The sequence below is a fragment of the Ascidia mentula genome, chromosome 3, assembly GCF_947561715.1.
Source record: "Ascidia mentula chromosome 3, kaAscMent1.1, whole genome shotgun sequence".
Taxonomy (NCBI): Eukaryota; Metazoa; Chordata; class Ascidiacea; order Phlebobranchia; family Ascidiidae; genus Ascidia; species Ascidia mentula.
In genome coordinates this window covers 18,969,597-18,991,848 of record NC_138568.1, presented here as the reverse complement: position 1 = coordinate 18,991,848, position 22,252 = coordinate 18,969,597, and the positions used below count along the sequence as shown (strand labels likewise).

General features: G+C 36.0%; 1 protein-coding gene across 1 annotated transcript in view; it reads right to left on the bottom strand.

Moving 5' to 3' along the window:
* Positions 1-310: 310 nt before the first annotated feature.
* The window catches only part of LOC145895872 (uncharacterized), a 35,325-nt gene continuing 13,383 nt past the window's right edge, over positions 311-22,252 (bottom strand). The window contains exons 27-39 of the mRNA XM_082984653.1: positions 10,223-22,129; positions 9,876-9,974; positions 8,959-8,994; positions 8,809-8,895; positions 6,821-6,892; positions 4,840-4,907; positions 4,244-4,428; positions 3,752-3,847; positions 3,292-3,454; positions 2,970-3,050; positions 2,634-2,734; positions 2,064-2,269; positions 311-1,504 (exon numbers count right to left, since the gene is read on the bottom strand). Coding sequence (XP_082840779.1) covers positions 1,368-1,504; positions 2,064-2,269; positions 2,634-2,734; positions 2,970-3,050; positions 3,292-3,454; positions 3,752-3,847; positions 4,244-4,428; positions 4,840-4,907; positions 6,821-6,892; positions 8,809-8,895; positions 8,959-8,994; positions 9,876-9,974; positions 10,223-22,129 — 13,238 coding nt within the window. The 3' untranslated portion in view covers positions 311-1,367. The remainder of the gene's footprint in view (positions 1,505-2,063; positions 2,270-2,633; positions 2,735-2,969; positions 3,051-3,291; positions 3,455-3,751; positions 3,848-4,243; positions 4,429-4,839; positions 4,908-6,820; positions 6,893-8,808; positions 8,896-8,958; positions 8,995-9,875; positions 9,975-10,222; positions 22,130-22,252) is intronic.

Genomic DNA, 22,252 nt, shown 5'->3' with positions numbered 1-22,252 from the left:
TTTGACTTCAATTGTTTGATAACAATTGCTAAAGAAAACAGTAAACTACCAATAATTGTCTGTTAAAAAAAGTAAAAGTAGAATTGCTTTCCAGAATTGGTTTACATGTCAACGAGATTATCCAAGATTTATAATTTTACGAAATGTAAGGTTTCTTGCATACTTTTGTGACCTCAGACTTGAAATCGCTTAGACAAATACTGCCAAATATCGGAAGTGCAGCTGTTTTTCCGAAGCCTTTGTGATGGGATCAGCACTGCGTGTTAACATGTACATTTGTTGAAATGTTATATTGCTTTATTATGCAGGTTCTACACACAACTATTGCAAAGATTGCGGTTTGACATACACAGTTTTTTGTTGACCAGTACATTGATATTTACACGATTATAGTCTAGAAGGCTGCTAAAAATTTAGGACCTTAAACAGTACAGTTTTTACGGTGTACAGTTCACAAGAAAACGGCACCAGCGGCAACACCAATAAAATCGTATTTGTTTAAATATAAACTGCAATAAAATTATACTGATTTTACATGCAACACAAGCATGCAAAGTACAAAGTTGGAAGAATCAGTGAGCATAAATGATGTTGTTTAGTTTGGTAAGAGCACAAATTTCAGTAACAAAGATAAAAACAGCAAGTATTCGATATATTAAGTGCTAGTAAGATTTGCACCAGGATTCATACCTAAAAAAAGCCTTTGATGACATACTACTATTAAGGATACAACATGCCTCTCGCACAGAACACACTACTTGACAACAAAATATTAGCCTATTAAATTTCTAGTAAGAGCACAAAATTCTAAAGGCACAGAAGAAGTTTAGGCTGATTTGTAGTATAACTCATAGCTGTCTAGTGTAAAGGCAATTAGCAAGGCACACAACTCAACTACAATAAATGAAGATGCTTCGTACGCAAAAGTTTCTCAACAAGCAAGCATTGGCAAATGTTCGATTGTCTAAGCTTTGTTCTGCAAGAAATGGAACTTAAGTTTGTTTGGCCATTGTCTTTGAAACAAAAGGTGTTTGTTCTATAATAGTTAAAAATTGTCTGTGACTAACAACACTGTTTTGCAGTTGTTCGTGGATAAAATCTTCGCAATAAATACAGCAGTCAAGGACAGTTAACTACTTTTGAATTTCAGAAAATATGTGTTCCTGTTGTCAACATGAAGAATTGCAATGTTGATAATATTTTTAAAATGTTTATGTTTAAACAATTTGTATCAGATATTCAATTATTCTATATTCGTATCCAATTTTCGGCTTTTAATTTTACTCCTTGTGCAGAAAGAATTTTAGTAATTCTACAGCCACAAATCCACGCAAAGCAATTCATGCTAAAAAGAAAATGGCTGTGGTTTATTTCCACGGCTCAAACTTTCGTAGATAAACAGTTCCGTTCATCCACGCCTCGGGACTCTGAATCATTTTCTGCCACAAATTGACCTCCTCATTTCTGGAATCCATCCAAGGCACCGACTTCTCAAAGCTCATTCCTGACAAATAAACAGAACGCATAAAAAAACACATTAAAAATCGGCACGAACATGGTCAAATGCAACGGGGTGTTGATCGGTTGTTGTTTTGAAATATGTTGTTTTTACAGGACTTTGGGCACCACCATTCCTAGCCCCACGGGGAGGGGCTGCAACCGGCGCGGCCAATCAGGGCCCATTAGGGTCATATGGAGGCCCATGATTACCAAAGGAGGGGGAGACACGAACGTCATTGTTGATTTTTAGCTGAAGTATTTCCACCGACAGGTTAAGCAATCTAATGTGATCTCTAACAACCGGGGTAATGCACAAGCATAATATTTTCCCTGTGCAATCAGCATAATATTTTTTTCCCTGTGCAATCCAAATTATCAAATGTAGTGTATGGTTTGTAAATTTGCAATAGCGTTTCGACGGAGCCAAACTAAAACCGAATCCTGAATTAAGTGAATTGGGAAAACCATGTTTTCTCTGTATTGCTTCCCCACTGTTAACAGTTCATCCACAAAACAAACACATTTGATTCAGTTCCAGGTGTTAACTCATGTGCGTTATTTACCTGTGCCCGTCCCCAACCTCACGCCACCGACCAACTTTTGACCAATCTTCTCGCGTTGGTAAACAGTTAATTCCACGCAACGATTGTAGAGTTCGTTCTTATTCACGCCAGTAAACACAAACAGGTGGTCGAATTGTACTTTGGAACTTCCTGCCATGACAGGAGTCTTCTGTTTGGTTTCCTGGGACTTGTCAGGAAGGAAATATCTGTAATTTTAAGATGGTTATGTCAAGTTGTAGCAGGAGTAAAACTCACTGGTGCAATTATAGCAATTTGGTCACTGGACGAAAGAGCCCTACACGACAGACCAAACAGGCTATAGTGATGAACAAAATTTAGACAACCATTTGTGCCATATTTTGAGTTTAATTACAGTTATCGTTGGTTAGTTGTTTTGAAACGAATTTTAATATTTTATGCTTTATCGGAAAATATACGTTCTTGTCATTTTTACATGACACAAGACAAAGTTTTCCACAAATAATCACTGTGTTAATATCAATGCTACTCCCCAAAGGAAATAATATTTTTAGGAAACTATGAGGATTTTTTAGGAAACTATTTACCCACCCTTTTATGTAGATTGGGGCTGAGGCTCCACTTTTTGTGGCAATGTTGTTTACAGATTTCAATACAAGCTCCAATCGGCAGTCGCCAGTTCCATGCAAAGACTAAAAGGAAAGAATTAATTAAACAGACTACATTGTAAAGTCACCAATTTATTAAAATAAATGGTTATTATAATGAAAAAAATAGTGCAAAACCTGCTCAAACGTAAGAGCAACGGAAAAAAATGTGCTCTTGAATGAATCAATTAAACCATGTTGTATTATCCATTTTTGGTAGAAAACAAAAATTTGCAGTTATTTTATTTTCCATTGCCACATAAAAAAAACTTACACTTACGTCTTCCGTGGAAGGCACATAACGCAATGCAACTTCAACATCACCAGTATAGGTACTATTTCCCACCAAGGCATCCATATCCTGAAATATGCCATTCGTATGTATTGTTTAGCTTTAAAGACACAATATACAATATAAACTAAGCTATGTATTACAATTTTCGATGGGAAACTATAGCTAACAATTTACCATACACCACAATACAACCCAAAACTAAGAATTGCATATTCTAATAGACAATAAATATGTTCATATATAACAGTTACAATCTGTTGTAGAGAATTCAACATGATATTGAGACGGGTTCACCGTTATTACTCACCTTGGGAGCAAGTTCGTAATCTCGCATTTTTACAGGCACTGAAAACTCAAACTGATCACAGTTCAAATTGACTTCTCCAAGAAATTTGTTGACTCCGAGTTTGTCGTGCCACACAGCCACGTTCAATGTCCGCGTCGATAACTCGGTTTCTGAAACTGTGTATCTGAAAATATTTTGGTTGAATAGACCACTTGAAAGCTGTCCAAGCCATTATTGAAAAATGTATGTCATAACAGAACAATCCCATTTTCAAATGTTACAATGTTTGTTCAGGTGATGTTTTCACACAAAATCCACATAAAAGTTTAAAAATGTTATGTCGAAATTGAGATGCACACAAAATGTTAATTTTTTTTGCCAAATATCAATCAGAGTAAATAGCCAGTCTGTTCTTTTTTTGTAGATTTATTTGACTTAGGAAAGTTGTGGTGATGTGTTCGTGGAAAAAAGGTATACATACTTAAGTACTTCATTGTACACAGGGTTTAAAGTGTGTTTCTTTGTTTTCGTTTTCTTTTTGCTGTGCTTGTCAGGTAGAAGATATGTTTTCACATATCTAAAACACATTTTAAAGGAAGTTTAAACAGTTTGTTTCTGACAAGTTGCCTGAGGGGGTTCCTATATAAACAGAAAAGAAAAAGATGACAACCATCTGTTGAAAAAATAAATATTTCTTTTATGCTTTGAAGTAATAAAAAATGTACTCCTTGCCATCAGTCAATAAGTTTGAACTTATAAAAATAAACAGCATAAGGAACAAAACAACAATGTCCAGAAATAAACATAGGAGAAACTGGCCCAAAGAACCACTAGCAGGCCATTCTTGTGGGTTGTATTAAAACAAAAGTCTATATATGTTTTCAGCAAAACACTTAAACTTGTCATGTGCAAGCATTACCAACATCATAAAAGAAGATTTGAATTATACATAATTGAAAACTAACACACTTACGGGTTGCTCATTTTTTTCCCTTCTACCGCAGCCAGGTCTTTGCAAGAACCGACATGAATATTGAGTGCTCCAGTTTTGTAACTGTAAGTGAAACCCAGTTCAACAGAGCCGGTAATTTCAATTCCTGTTTGGTCGTGGGCTGCAGCACTATAAACACTCCATGTGCTTCCTCCAAGACTAAGTCTCTATATAAAGTACAACACTTTGGATAAAATTACAAAGCTTTGAATACATTATTAAGTACAAATAATGAAAAGTAAGTGTAATGATTTTTAATAGTGTCCATCATTTTTGTGGCTGTTATAAAACAACTGTAAATTATCAACACCACTTCCAGTGGAACAGATGTATGCAGCAGAAAGTATCAGATTAAATAGCCATTTTTGTGGCTTTCATGTGGCATGTCTTTACTTGTGTGGCTCCTTAAAATCTTGAGGTTTCACATTTAGCTCTTACACAAAAATTGGTTGCTGACAACCACTGACCTGAACTTTTTTATAATTATTTGGACAAAAAATGCACTTTTGTCACAACAGAGAACTTGATTTAAAAGTTTTGTTAACAGTTTGAATCCAGCATAGGTTAGATTAACTTACTGACAAGGCTGGCATGCTTTGTGCTGTGCCTTTCATAAGATTTGTCTTTGATTTCTTTTTGCCAGAGCCTGTTGATATCAGGAAATAAGTAAAATACAATTTTAGCGGATGTATTTAAAAAACAGTTTGTTTATTTGATGGCCTCAAAATCTATTTGTTTATTACACATTTTTCTTGCTAGTTAAATTGTTTTGTTATAATGAATTAAATATATATTTCTGTAAAATTTTAAATAAAAAACACTTTGGGATAAATTTAAAAAAGAACAGGTTAATTTTTAAGGTAAATTTGTTGTAGTGAATCCTAAGAAAACTGGTTATTATTTTAATTTTATTGATAAGATGAATGTGTCAATGCCTGCTTAACAATTCTTACCTCAAACATTCTTTTATGGAATTTCTTTTTCAGTTAAAATTAAAAAAAAAAACTTCACAAAATAATATGTTTTTACATAAATTTTAAATTAAAATATAGTGTTAGTAAAACTTAAGACAAACAACTATGGTAATTTCTTTTCAAAAAAATAATGACAAAAGTTTGTGAAACAAAATAAACCTAATCCGATCAAAATATACATTCTTGCTTTTCAATGGTATTTGCAAAATAAGTTTGCTTGGCAACTGATTGTTAATGACGGTTAGTCACAAAATAAAAACTCTAAATTCATTTAAACCCCAAACATAAATATAAACCCTAATATTTTGAAGTACTTAACTAAATGTACGTAAAAGAATTATTACTAAAGGATATGCTTGAAAAAAAATTATTATAGTCATGCAACATCACACATGCACATGAATTAATAGATTACAAGCATGCAGCAACCTTTTATCACAATATTCTAATTAGTATCTAAATGTGTATTACCACCACACCAACAAAAATAAAAATATTTGTGTTCACTGTGCACATGAATAACATGATACGCAACCTTTATTCTTTTTTCCTGCTGATACACAAAACATACAAAATTTAAAGCAACAGCATCCAAGGCACAAAAACATGATTCTGCATAGACTGCAATAAGAAATTCAATGTAAAAGATTGGTAAATGCACACAATGGCTGTAATTTCATTGATAAATGATGCAAATTTCAGTTGTATTTTGCTAGATGTTCATTTTCAGCAAATGTCTGCAAATTAATTTAAGATGGTAAAGTGACAATATGGAAAAAAACTTGTCGGCAAACAAATATTTAGTATGTGCCACTCGTCATCATTGTTTCCTTGGCTACAATATTAGCAATAATTTCTGGGTCAATTTCACACTGTGGCCAGTGGCAGTTTGTCTTTGTCTCATTCACGTTTGCTTGCAACTCATCGGCCTCAGAATCATATGATGAGTTTGCGAGCAAACTAACGACGCTGTTAAGTTTTTCCAATTTCTGCTCATCTGCACATGACGTTGCTGAACTCTTTACGGAGAGCTTTTGATGGTTTGAAAGCTGTTGCATTGTGAGAACCTCATCTTCAACCCCAGGGTCATATGTGGCTGCTTTTTTGTCATCAGCATTTGCCAAGAATGAAACAATGTCGGTGACCACGCCCACATCAGCATTAACAGTGTTTAACTGCATAGATGTGTTATTTCCACCAAGTAAGCATGCTGGCTTTACACGGTCACGCGAGATGCATGCAAGAACATCCCCAAGAGCACCCACACTCTCAGCTCCTACAGACACACATGCGATGTGCAATGCATTTTAGTCCTGCTTATTTGATTACATTTGTGATGACAATTTTCTATTTGGCAAAATTGTGTGGAGCTACAACAACATGCAGAAATTGACTTGTGCGACATTTTAACCAAGTTTTTATATTCGTTTTAAATTACATTTTGCACAATGGTCATTTAGTTAATTTAAGTAAAATTAAATGCTTATGAGCTCCAAAAAACATTGCAAGATCAGTCTGAATTGCACTACAAGTGTTTATGTAAGCAAGAGAGAGAATCATGCATCTACTGAAGTTTGGGGTTTACCTGGTTTTGGTCTGCTCACGTCTTCAAGTGATTGTAAGAAGTCCACAGCATCTGATATTCCATCAACTTTCTCTGTGCAAAATCACAAAAACATAAATCAACTGAAAAATGATTAGGTTGAAAGTAAACCAGAATCACTAGGAATAAATAATCATGCTGATTATAAAAAAAATAAATAAAAGCCAATTCTTAATTTACACAACCTTCACTGGCACAACTGAAATGCAACCATTTATTCACTTTCTTGGTTCACAAATAACAGTATAGCAAAGAATAAAGTGGGTCTATTGACAGTGGGAAATAATATCCAGTGCAGGTTAACAGACGGAAAAGAATTGGCAAAACACACAAAAAAGGGAACTTGGTGAGCATTGATGCTGGTGGTAAAGGCAATATGTTGGGGGAGTGCAATATTTTGAAAAAGCATACTGACATTCTGGCTAGCAAATAATGTAAAAAAGTTGTTTTGTTGATTAAGTTTAAAAGGAATGAAGTTCACTTATCAGCAATTAAGAATTTCTGCCCGTATTTTGTAATTTTAAACAGTGTGTGGGTACCTCCTTTAACTTGAAAAGTTTATAGACAGTGATTGTGTTTTACAATTTGGCATTCGCATTTGAGCAAAAATGAAGAAATGGCTAAACTTAATGGTACAAAAATATCAATAGGCCTGTGAATTAAAGGCGTGTTAAATAAAGCTTGCATATTCACCAGGCAAAAACATAGAAAGTCCATGTTACGGCAACTAAAATGACCAGATATTGCACAGAAAATGATTGTCAATACAAAGCAAATATTAACCCAGATGATAGTCTGTGGCTGCAAACATTCACAGTACTTTTTATAACACATACAGTTTTAAATCAAACAAGACAAGGATACACACTTCATTTGTAAACAGTCAACCAGTATACATACTGCTCTACATGAAATACAAGAGACAAATTTGAAGAGACATCAACAAGGGAGAGAATCTTCTTAAAAAAAAGTTACTCTGCTGCCTTCTTCTTGACAACAACTTTCTTCTTTTTCGGAGCAGCATCACCCGCTTCTTTCTTCTTGACAACTTTCACGACTTTCTTTTTTGGCTGCTCTTCAGTGGGATCAACATTTTCATCATCTGACTTTTTCTCCACATTCTTCTTCTTGACAACGCGGACAACCTTTTTCTTTGGCTGATCATGATCATCAGTGTGATCTGCATTTTCATCATCAGACTTTTTACTGGCATCTTTCTTCTTGACAACTCTGACCACTTTTTTCTTCGGTGATTTTCCTTTGGATTCATCATCCTCATTTTCATGATCTTCTGTTGATTCTGGAACTTTCTTCTTGACAACTTTGACAACCTTTTTCTTTGGGGACTTTCCAGGGTCTGCCTCGTCACCAGAATGATCATGTTTCACAACTTTTTTGACAATTTTTCGGCGGCCACTGTTGCCACGTTGTAAGCCTTTGGGTTTTTCCACCTGATCTAAAGTCAAAACAGGTTCAGGTAAATTCAACATGTATAGTAGGTGTGTGCAACTAACATTGACCATGAATGGAACAAATTAAAAAACAAGTTGCAAGATTTACAAATTTAGTTAAGAAAGACCTATTTTAGTGAAGTCTGTTTTGCTGTAAGTTGTTGAAACTCATTCTGCTAAATGACCAAAAATCTGCATATGTTTTTATGTGGAAGTAAGAATTTCAATATATTTGACATAAATTCATTTTTAATTTGCTCCCCGGAATGAAACGAAAGATCTTCAAGTAATAACCAACAATGACTAAGAACCATTTAAAGATCCTGACCTATGTGTCATGACCATAATAAAAGCAATTATAACCTTTAATGCAAATGATCATTTCAGTGTACTGCATATTCCATCTTATAAGCGAATAGGTGTTATTACAACATCCAATGCATCACAACTATAACTTCAAACTGAAAGATTTTTGTGCCAGAAGCTAAAAGAAGGTTTACACAAACATATTTTTCATACCTTCCTCTTGTTCATGGTTATCAGCTTCTACATCAGTGATAAGAATAGCAGGAGGTGTTCTGTATCCAGTGTAATCATTTGCTTCATCTGTGTTTGGGAGAAAAAGAATAAAGTTATTAATTCCAACAAAAGTTGAACTCATAACATTACCTTGCATGCCCTGATAGCCATAGTCATGAACAGGATCTGCAAAAAACAAAGGCCATTTAGGTGAAAAACATCTTGAGGATATCAATTAACATCAGGTACAGGTTTTTATGCATATTGAGTTTAATGTGTCAAATAATAAAAATTGTTCGTTCACTACAAATTGAAGCAAACAATTTTGAATTGATTGTCGTAAAAAAATGTACCTGGTCATTGTTATTTGTCAACAAAATTATAACTTAGAAAAGGGTTTGAATTTAAATTATGTTATACACCACACATTTCAAGAATCTCTTTACTCATGTAATTAACAATAACACAATGATGTTTGGACAAACATGAGACGTTGGCATTGCGCAAACCTAGTGTCCCACAAATTTAGCCATGCTTGGCAACAAAACGCAACAACAGCCTGATTACAGTACAGCCTAAGCACACACCAACAAATTATCTCAAGTCTAACTGAATCAACGTGAAATCTGACCTTGTGCAAAGAAAAAGACAAAGGTTTAACGAACATAGTTTAATTTTTCATTGGTGAAATAAATCAAATAAGAAAGTTAGAAGTTTGGCAAATTAATCAAAACTTTAGGTTAGTTAAAGCAGCAAAGCAGAAAAAAAGACATGAACTGGCTCTGCATGTTGCTCCAGTTTCGTAAAGCATTAGTTACAAATACAGACACCTGTAGCCACACAAAGAGCATTATATCTCATCTCTACCACTTAACTTGAAACTACAAAAACAGTTTATAAAAAATTCTAAATTGCTACAAGAAACAATTCCCACTAGTCTCACTTTCAACACTTTCAGCACAGAGAAATATGAAAGATTTGATTGCGTAAGCTCATGCAGAAATAGTGGCATGCAAATAATATGAGGCAAAACATGGCAGCGTGAGGGTGATATCTGTTGCCATTACCCTTTGTCAGAGATTCAAGCACATTGTGATGTGGGTCAATTGGCAAATGAAACTCTGAACCTTGTGCATTGTTTGCCGCAGCTTGGCTATGCGCCATATCTGAAAGAATGGTGGGATTTATTGAAATGGGTGTAAACACTTAATACAAAAGATACATGTTACTGATATATTCCAACTTGTCACAGATTGTGGTTGATGTGAAATTGTCGGGAAAATATTAAAAACAGGGGAAACTCCACTTTAAACAGAAATTTATTCACTATCACCAACTGATAGTGATGTGCCAAATACTGCTGTTGTTCGACCTCTAGTGTGTCTACTGACCATTGAGGCAAAATTCAAATCACCTCTAGATTTGTTTTCTGCACCTTCCATAACATCATGCAAGATTGTGATGTCATCTTCAATTTTTTTGACATTACGATTTACTGTGATATCCACCACCGGTTCTGTGATATCAACACATGTCAAACTGAGGTTTGTTGATTTAATGTTGTCATCAGAAGTGATGACATCTGCATGTTCCCACATGTTGCCTGGTTTCATTACATCATCAGATGTTGTAGTTTCATAGGATGGGATCGTGACATCATCAGGTCTTTTAATTTTATCCATTGGTTTTGTGACATCATCAGGTGTTAAATTTTCATCCACTGGTTTTGTGACATCATAAGTTGTTTTAATTTCATCCACTGGTTTTGTGACATCATCAGGGGTTTTTATTTCATCCACTGGTTTGGTGACGTCATCAGGTGTTAAATTTTCAGCCACTGGTTTTGTCACATCATAAGGTGTTGCAATTTCATCCATTGGTTTTGTGACATCATCGGGTGTAACAATTTCATCCACTGGTTTTGTGACATCATCAGGTGTAACAATTTCATCCACTGGTTTTGTGACATCATCAGGTGTTACAATTTCATCCACTGGTTTTGTGACATCATCAGGTGTTACAATTTCATCAACTGGTTTTGTGACATCATCAGGTGTAACAATTTCATCCACTGGTTTTGTGACATCATCAGGTGTTACAATTTCATCCACTGGTTTTGTGACATCATCAGGTGTTACACTTTCATCTACTAGTTTTGTGACATCATCATGCTGTGAAGCATCATTCACTGGTTTGGTGAGATAATCACGCTGTGAAGTAACATCCACTGGTTTTGTGACATCATCAGGTATTACTATTTCATCAACTGATTTTGTGACATCATAAGGTGTTACAATTTCATCCATTGGTTTTAAGACTTCAACCAGTGATACAAATTCATCCACTGGTTTGGTGACATCATCAGGTGTTACAATTTCATCAACTGGTTTTGTGACACCATCAGGTGTTGCAATTTCATCCACTGGTTTTGTGACATCATCAGGTGTTACAATTTCATCAACTGGTTTTGTGACATCATCAGGTGTTACAATTTCATCAACTGGTTTTGTGACATCAACAGGTGTCACAATTTCATCAACTGGTATTGTGACATCATCATGCTGTGAAGTAACATCCACCGGTTTTGTGATATTATCACGCTGTGAAGTAACATCCACTGGTTTTGTGACATCATCAGGTGTTAAAATTTTATTCACTGATTTTGTGACATCATAACATTGTGAGGTGCCATCCACTGGTTTTGTGACATCATCAGGTTGTGAGGTGTTATCCACTGGTTTTGTGACATCATCACGTTGTGAGGTGTCATCCACTGGTTTTGTGACATCATCAGGTTGTGAGGTGTTATCCACTGGTTTAGTGACATTATCAGGTTGTGAGGTGTTAACTGCAGGCTTTGTGATATCATCACGTTGTGAGGTGTCATCCACTGGTTTTGTGACATCATCAGGTTGTGAGGTGTCATCCACTGGTTTTGTGACATCATCAGGTTGTGAGGTGTTATCCACTGGTTTAGTGACATTATCAGGTTGTGAGGTGTTAACTGCTGGCTTTGTGATATCATCACATTGTGAGGTGTCATCCACTGGTTTTGTGACATCATCAGGTTGTGAGGTGTCATCCACTGGTTTTGTGACATCATCAGGTTGTGAGGTGTTATCCACTGGTTTAGTGACATTATCAGGTTGTGAGGTGTTAACTGCTGGCTTTGTGACATCATCACGTTGTGAGGTGTCATCCACTGGTTTTGTGACATCATCAGGTTGTGAGGTGTCATCCACTGGTTTTGTATCATCACGCTGTGAAGTAACATCCACTGGTTTTGTGACATCATCAGGTTGTGAGGTGATATCTGCTGGCTTTGTGATATCATGAGTTGCATCACAAGCCATTTCATCCAGTGGAACTTTTTTCTTCATAATTTTGACTTTTTTCTTTTTGTTGCTAACAACACGTTTTAACTTGGGTGATGGCATTAATTCATCAACAGACTTGATTGCAGTTTCACTTTCTGGAATGATGTCATCTTGTGTTAATTGTGATGTATCAGTGAATGATTCTACTGATTCAACCATGATGTTTTCTGACTTAATGATATCAGAACCATGTTTCTTTTTTATTACTTTTACTTTTTTCTTTCGAGTGCTAGTGGAATGTTTAATCTTGGTTGGAGATGGTTCTGGATTCTGTTCAGGTTCTTCAGAAATTTCCTTTGCATCAATATCTTTTGTCGCTTTTGCCATTTCATCAATAGTTTCAATTTCATCAATTGGTTTTGTGACATTATAACGTGTTTCAATTTCAGCCACTGATTTTGTGACAACACCAGGTGTTACAATTTCATCAACTGGTTTCGTGACATCATCAGGTGTTTCAATTTCAGCCACTGATTTTGTGACATCATCAGGTGTTACAATTTCATCAACTGGTTTTGAGACACCAACAGGTGTTACAATTTCATCAACTGGTTTTGTGACATCATAAGGTGTATCAATTTCATCAACTGGTTTTGTGACATCATCAAGTGTTACAATTTCATCAACTGGTTTTGTGACATCATAAGGTGTATCAATTTCAGCCACTGATGTTGTGACATCATCAAGTGTTACAATTTCATCAACTGGTTTTGTGACATCATCAGGTGTTACAATTTCATCAACTGGTTTTGTGACATCATCAGGTGTTACAATTTCATCAACTGGTTTTGTGACATCATCATGCTGTGAAGTATCATTCATTGGTTTTGTGACATCATCACGTTGCGACCTGTTATCCACTGGTTTTGTGACATCATCAGATTGTGAGGTGATATCTGCTGGCTTTGAGATATCATGAATTGCATCACAAGCCATTTCATCTAATGGAAATTTTTTCTTCATAATTTTGACTTTTTTCTTTTTGTTGCTAACAACACGTTTTAACTTGGGTGATGGCATTAATTCATCAACAGACTTGATTGCAGTTTTATTTTCAAGAATGATGTCATCTTGTGTTGATTGTGATGCATCAGTGGATGATTCAACTGATTCAACCATGATGTTTTCTGAGTTAACGATACCAGGACTATGCTTCTTTTTTGTTACTTTTACTTTTTTCTTTCGAGTGCTAGTGGAATGTTTAATCTTGGTTGGAGATGGTTCTGCATCCTGTTTAGGTTCTTCAGCAATTTCCTTTGCATCAATATCTTCTGTCGCTTTTGCCATTTCATCAATAGTTTCAATTTCAGCCACTGATTTTGTGACATCATCAGGTGTTGCAATTTCATCCACTGGTTTTGTGACATCATAAGGTGCTACAATTTCAACCACTAGTTTTGTGACATCATCATGCTGTGAAGTAACATCCACTGGTTTTGTGACATCATCAGAGGTTACAATTTCATCCACTGGTTTTGTGACATCATCAGGTTTTACAATTTCAGCCACTGATTTTGTGACATCATCAGGTGTTACAATTTCATCCACTGGTTTTGTGACATCATCAGGTGTTACAATTTCATCCACTGGTTTTGTGACATCATCAGGTGTTACAAATTCATCCACTGGTTTGGTGACATCATTAGGTGTTACAATTTCATCCACTGGTTTGGTGACATCATTAGATGTTACAATTTCATCCACTGGTTTTGTGACATTATCACGTTGTGAGGTGTTATCTGCTGGCTTTGTGATATCATGAGTTGCATCACAAGCCATTTCATCTAATGCAACTTTTTTCTTCATAATTTTGACTTTTTTCTTTTTGTTGCTAACAACACGTTTTAAATTGGGTGATGGCATTAATTCATCAACAGACTTGATTGCAGTTTCACTTTCTGGAATGATGTGATCTTGTGTTAATTGTGATGCATCAGTGGATGATTCTACTGATTCAACCATGATGTTTTCTGACTTAACAATATCAGAACCATGCTTCTTTTTTATTACTTTTACTTTTTTCTTTCGAATGCTAGTGGAATGTTTAATCTTGGTTGGAGATGGTTCTGCATCCTGTTTAGGTTCTTCAGCAATTTCCTTTTCATCAATATCTTCTGTCGCTTTTGCCAGTTCATCAATAGTTTCAATTTCATCAACTGATTTTGTGACATCATCAGGTGTTACAATTTCATCCACTGGTTTTGTGACATCATCGGGTGTAACAATTTCATCAACTGGTTTTATGACATCATAACGTGTTTCAATTTCAGCCACTGATTTTGTGACATCATCAGGTGTTGCAATTTCATCCACTGGTTTTGTGATATCATAAGGTGCTACAATTTCATCCACTGGTTTTGTGACATCATCATGCTGTGAAGTAACATCCACTGGTTTTGTGACATCATCAGGTGTTACAATTTCATCCACTGATTTTGTGACATCATCAGGTGTTACAATTTCATCCACTGGTTTTGTGACATCATCGGGTGTAACAATTTCATCAACTGGTTTTATGACATCATAACGTGTTTCAATTTCAGCCACTGATTTTGTGACATCATCAGGTGTTGCAATTTCATCCACTGGTTTTGTGACATCATAAGGTGCTACAATTTCAACCACTAGTTTTGTGACATCATCATGCTGTGAAGTAACATCCACTGGTTTTGTGACATCATCAGAGGTTACAATTTCATCCACTGGTTTTGTGACATCATCAGGTTTTACAATTTCAGCCACTGATTTTGTGACATCATCAGGTGTTACAATTTCATCCACTGGTTTTGTGACATCATCAGGTGTTACAATTTCATCCACTGGTTTTGTGACATCATCAGGTGTTACAAATTCATCCACTGGTTTGTTGACATCATTAGGTGTTACAATTTCATCCACTGGTTTGGTGACATCATTAGATGTTACAATTTCATCCACTGGTTTTGTGACATCATCACGTTGTGAGGTGTGATCCACTGGTTTTGTGACATCACCAGGTTGTGAGGTGTTATCTGCTGGCTTTGTGATATCATGAGTTGCATCACAAGCCATTTCATCCAGTGGAACTTTTTTCTTCATAATTTTAACTTTTTTCTTTTTGTTGCTGACAACACGTTTTGAATTGGGTGATGGCATTAATTCATCAACAGACTTGATTGCAGTTTCACTTTCTGGAATGATGTGATCTTGTGTTAATTGTGATGCATCAGTGGATGATTCTACTGATTCAACCATGATGTTTTCTGACTTAACAATATCAGAACCATGCTTCTTTTTTATTACTTTTACTTTTTTCTTTCGAATGCTAGTGGAATGTTTAATCTTGGTTGGAGATGGTTCTGCATCCTGTTTAGGTTCTTCAGCAATTTCCTTTTCATCAATATCTTCTGTCGCTTTTGCCAGTTCATCAATAGTTTCAATTTCATCAACTGATTTTGTGACATCATCAGGTGTTACAATTTCATCCACTGGTTTTGTGACATCATCGGGTGTAACAATTTCATCAACTGGTTTTATGACATCATAACGTGTTTCAATTTCAGCCACTGATTTTGTGACATCATCAGGTGTTGCAATTTCATCCACTGGTTTTGTGATATCATAAGGTGCTACAATTTCATCCACTGGTTTTGTGACATCATCATGCTGTGAAGTAACATCCACTGGTTTTGTGACATCATCAGGTGTTACAATTTCATCCACTGATTTTGTGACATCATCAGGTGTTACAATTTCATCCACTGGTTTTGTGACATCATCGGGTGTAACAATTTCATCAACTGGTTTTATGACATCATAACGTGTTTCAATTTCAGCCACTGATTTTGTGACATCATCAGGTGTTGCAATTTCATCCACTGGTTTTGTGACATCATCAGGTTTTACAATTTCAGCCACTGATTTTGTGACATCATCAGGTGTTACAATTTCATCCACTGGTTTTGTGACATCATCAGGTGTTACAATTTCATCCACTGGTTTTGTGACATCATCAGGTGTTACAAATTCATCCACTGGTTTGTTGACATCATTAGGTGTTACAATTTCATCCACTGGTTTGGTGACATCATTAGATGTTACAATTTCATCCACTGGTTTTGTGACATCATCACGTTGTGAGGTGTGATCCACTGGTTTTGTGACATCACCAGGTTGTGAGGTGTTATCTGCTGGCTTTGTGATATCATGAGTTGCATCACAAGCCATTTCATCCAGTGGAACTTTTTTCTTCATAATTTTGACTTTTTTCTTTTTGTTGCTAACAACACGTTTTGAATTGGGTGATGGCATTAATTCATCAACAGACTTGATTGCAGTTTCACTTTCTGGAATGATGTGATCTTGTGTTAATTGTGATGCATCAGTGGATGATTCTACTGATTCAACCATGATGTTTTCTGACTTAACAATATCAGAACCATGCTTCTTTTTTATTACTTTTACTTTTTTCTTTCGAATGCTAGTGGAATGTTTAATCTTGGTTGGAGATGGTTCTGCATCCTGTTTAGGTTCTTCAGCAATTTCCTTTTCATCAATATCTTCTGTCGCTTTTGCCAGTTCATCAATAGTTTCAATTTCAGCCACTGATTTTGTGACATCATCAGGTGTTACAATTTCATCCACTGGTTTTGTGACATCATCGGGTGTTACAATTTCATCAACTGATTTTGTGACATCATCAGGTGTTACAATTTCATCCACTGGTTTTGTGACATCATCGGGTGTAACAATTTCATCAACTGGTTTTATGACATCATAACGTGTTTCAATTTCAGCCACTGATTTTGTGACATCATCAGGTGTTGCAATTTCATCCACTGGTTTTGTGATATCATAAGGTGCTACAATTTCATCCACTGGTTTTGTGACATCATCATGCTGTGAAGTAACATCCACTGGTTTTGTGACATCATCAGGTGTTACAATTTCATCCACTGATTTTGTGACATCATCAGGTGTTACAATTTCATCCACTGGTTTTGTGACATCATCGGGTGTAACAATTTCATCAACTGGTTTTATGACATCATAACGTGTTTCAATTTCAGCCACTGATTTTGTGACATTATCAGGTGTTGCAATTTCATCCACTGGTTTTGTGATATCATAAGGTGCTACAATTTCATCCACTGGTTTTGTGACATCATCATGCTGTGAAGTAACATCCACTGGTTTTGTGACATCATCAGGTGTTACAATTTCATCCACTGATTTTGTGACATCATCAGGTGTTACAATTTCAGCCACTGATTTTGTGACATCATCAGCTGTTGCAATTTCATCCACTGGTTTTGTGATATCATCACGCTGTGAAGCAACATCCACTAGTTTTGTGACATTATCAGGTTGTGAGGTGTTATCTGCTGGCTTTGTGATATCATGAGTTGCATCACAACCCATTTCATCTAGTGGAACTTTTTTCTTCATAACTTTGACTTTTTTCTTTTTGTTGCTAACAACACGTTTTAACTTGGGTGATGGCATTAATTCATCAACAGACTTGATTGCAGTTTCACTTTCTAGAATGATGTCATCTTGTGTTGATTGTGATGCATCAGTGGATGATTCAACTGATTCAACCATGATGTTTTCTGAGTTAACGATATCATGACCATGCTTCTTTTTTATTACTTTTACTTTTTTCTTTCGAGTGCTAGTGGAATGTTTAATCTTGGTTGGAGATGGTTCTGCATCCTGTTTAGGTTCTTCAGCAATTTCCTTTGCATCAATATCTTCTGTCGCTTTTGCCATTTCATCAATAGTTTCAATTTCAGCCACTGATTTTGTGACATCATCAGGTGTTACAATTTCAACCACTGGATTTGTGGCACCATCGGATGTTATAATTTCATCCACTGGTTTTGTGACATCATCACATATTACAATTTCATCCACTGGTTTTGTGACATCATCACGTATTACAATTTCATCCACTGGTTTTGTGACATCATCAGGTTTTACAATTTCATCCACTGGTTTTGTGACATCATCAGTTGTTACAGTTTCATCCATTGGTTTGGTGACATCATCAGGTAATACAATTTCATCCACTAGAATTGTGACATCATCAGGTGTTTTTATTTCATTCAGTGGTTTGGTGACATCATCAGGTGTAACAATTTCATCAACTGATTTTGTGACATCATCAGGTGTTACAATTTCATCCACTGGTTTTGTGACATCATCGGGTGTTACAATTTCATCAACTGGTTTTGTGACATCATAAGGTGTTTCAATTTCAGCCACTGATTTTGTGACATCATCAGGTGTTGCAATTTCATCCACTGGTTTTGTGATATCATAAGGTGCTACAATTTCATCCACTGGTTTTGTGACATCATCATGCTGTGAAGTAACATCCACTGGTTTTGTGACATCATCAGCTGTTGCAATTTCATCCACTGGCTTTGTGACATCATCAGGTGTTACAATTTCATCCACTAGTTTTGTGACATCATCAGGTGTTACAATTTCATCCACTGGTTTTGTGACATCATCAGGTGTTACAATTTCATCCACTGGTTTTGTGACATCATCAGGTGTTACAATTTCATCATCTGTTTTTTTCAGATTATCAGGTTGTGAGGTGTTAACTGCTGGCTTTGTGATATCATCACGCTGTGAAGTAACATCCACTGGTTTTGTGACATCATCAGGTTGTGAGGTGATATCTGCTGGCTTTGTGATATCATGAGTTGCATCACAAGCCATTTCATCTAATGGAACTTTTTTCTTCATAATTTTGACTTTTTTCTTTTTGTTGCTAACAACACGTTTTAACTTGGGTGATGGCATTAATTCATCAACAGACTTGATTGCAGTTTTATTTTCAAGAATGATGTCATCTTGTGTTGATTGTGATGCATCAGTGGATGATTCAACTGATTCAACCATGATGTTTTCTGATTTAACGATATCAGGACCATGCTTCTTTTTTATTACTTTTACTTTTTTCTTTCGAGTGCTAGTGGAATGTTTAATCTTGGTTGGAGATGGTTCTGCATCCTGCTTAGGTTCTTCAGCAATTTCCTTTGCATCAATATCTTCTGTCGCTTTTGTCATTTCATCAATAGTTTCAATTTCAGCCACTGATTTTGTGACATCATCAGGTGTAACAATTTCAACCACTGGTTTTGTGGCACTATCGTGTGTTATAATTTCATCCCCTGGTTTTGTGACATCATCACGTATTACAATTTCATCCACTGGTTTTGTGACATCATCAGGTTTTACAATTTCATCCACTGGCTTTGTGACATCATCAGGTGTTGCAATTTCATCCACTGGATTTGGGACATCATCAGGTGTTACAATTTCATCCACTGGTTTTGTGACATCATCGGGTGTTACAATTTCATCAACTGATTTTGTGACATCATCAGGTGTTACAATTTCATCGACTGGTTTTGTGACATCATCAGGTGTTTCAATTTCAGCCACTGATTTTGTGAAATCATCAGGTGTTGCAATTTCATCCACTGGTTTTGTGATATCATAAGGTGCTACAATTTCATCCACTGGTTTTGTGACATCATCATGCTGTGAAGTAACATCCACTGGTTTTGTGACATCATCAGCTGTTGCAATTTCATCCACTGGTTTTGTGACATCATCAGGTGTTACAATTTCATCCACTGGTTTTGTGACATCATCAGGTGTTACAATTTCATCCAATGATTTTATGACATGATAAGGTGTTACAATTTCATCCACTAGTTTTGTGACATCATCAGGTGTTACAATTTCATGCACTGGTTTTGTGACATCATCAGGTGTTACAAATTCATCCACTGGTTTGGTGACATCATTAGGTGTTACAATTTCATCCACTGTTTTCTTCACATTATAAGGTTGTGAGGTGTTAACTGATGGCTTTATGATATCATCACGCTGTGAAGTAACATCCACTGGTTTTGTGACATCATCACGTTGTGAGGTGTCATCCACTGCTTTTGTGACATCATCAGGTTGTGAGGTGATATCTGCTGGCTTTGTGATATCATGAGTTGCATCACAAGCCATTTCATCTAGTGGAACTTTTTTCTTCATAATTTTGACTTTTTTCTTTTTGTTGCTAACAACACGTTTTAACTTCGGTGATGGCATTAATTCATCAACAGACTTGATTGCAGTTTTGTTTTCAGGAATAATGTCATCTTGTGTTGATTGTGATGTATCAGTGGATGATTCAACTGATTCAACCATGATGTTTTCTGATTTAACGATATCAGGACCATGCTTCTTTTTTATTACTTTTACTTTTTTCTTTCGAGTGCTAGTGGAATGTTTAATCTTGGTTGGAGACGGTTCTGCATCCTGTTTAGGTTCTTCAGCAATTTCCTTTGCTTCAATATCTTCTGTCGCTTTTGCCATTTCATCAATAGTTTCAATTTCAGCCACTGATTTTGTGACATCATCAGGTGTTGCAATTTCATCCACTGGTTTTGTGACATCATCAGGTGCTACAATTTCATCCACTGATTTTGTGACATCATCAGGTGTTGCAATTTCATCCACTGGTTTTGTGACATCATCAGGTGCTACAATTTCATCCACTGGTTTTGTGACATCATCATGCTGTGAAGTAACATCCACTGGTTTTGTGACATCATCAGGTGTTGCAATTTCATCCACTGGTTTTGTGACATCATCAGGTGTTACATTTTCATCCACTGGTTTTGTGACATCATCAGGTGTTACATTTTCATCCACTGGTTTTGTGACATCATCAGGTGTTACAATTTCATCCACTGATTTTGTGACATAATCAGGTGTTACAATTTCATCCACTGGTTTTGTGACATCATCAGGTGTTACAATTTCATCCCCTGATTTTGTGAAATCATCAGGTGTTACAAATTCATCCATTGGTTTGGTGACATCATAAGGTGTTGTAATTTCAGCCACTGGTTTTGTGACATCATCAGGTGTTACAATTTCATCCACTGTTTTGATGATATTATCATGCTGTAAAGTTTTATCCACTGTTTTTGTGACATCATCATACTGTGAAGTGTCATCCACTGGTTCTGTGACATCATCATGCTGTGAAGTATCATCAACTAGTTTTGTGACATCATCATGCTGCGAAGTATTATCCACTGTTTTTGTAACATCATCATACTGTGAAGTGTCATCCACTGGTTCTGTGACATCATCATGCTGTGAAGTATCATCAACTAGTTCTGTGACATCATCATGCTGTGAAGTATCATCAACTAATTTTGTGACATCATCATGCTGCGAAGTATTATCCACTGTTTTTGTAACATCATCATACTGTGAAGTGTCATCCACTGGTTCTGTGACATCATCATGCTGTGAAGTATCATCAACTAGTTCTGTGACATCATCATGCTGTGAAGTATCATCGACTGGTTCTGTGACATCATCATGCTGTGAGGTGTCATCCACTGCTTTTGTGACATCATCAGGTTGTGAGGTGATATCTGCTGGCTTTGTGATATCATGAGTTGCATCACAAGCCATTTCATCTAGTGGAACTTTTTTCTTCATAATTTTGACTTTTTTCTTTTTGTTGCTAACAACACGTTTTAACTTCGGTGATGGCATTAATTCATCAACAGACTTGATTGCAGTTTTGTTTTCAGGAATAATGTCATCTTGTGTTGATTGTGATGTATCAGTGAATGATTCAACTGATTCAACCATGATGTTTTCTGATTTAACGATATCAGGACCATGCTTCTTTTTTATTACTTTTACTTTTTTCTTTCGAGTGCTAGTGGAATGTTTAATCTTGGTTGGAGACGGTTCTGCATCCTGTTTAGGTTCTTCAGCAATTTCCTTTGCTTCAATATCTTCTGTCGCTTTTGCCATTTCATCAATAGTTTCAATTTCAGCCACTGATTTTGTGACATCATCGGGTGTTGCAATTTCATCCACTGGTTTTATGATATCATCAGGTGCTACAATTTCATCCACTGGTTTTGTGACATCATCAGGTGTTGCAATTTCATCCACTGGTTTTATGATATCATCAGGTGCTACAATTTCAGCCACTGATTTTGTGACATCATCAGGTGTTGCAATTTCATCCACTGGTT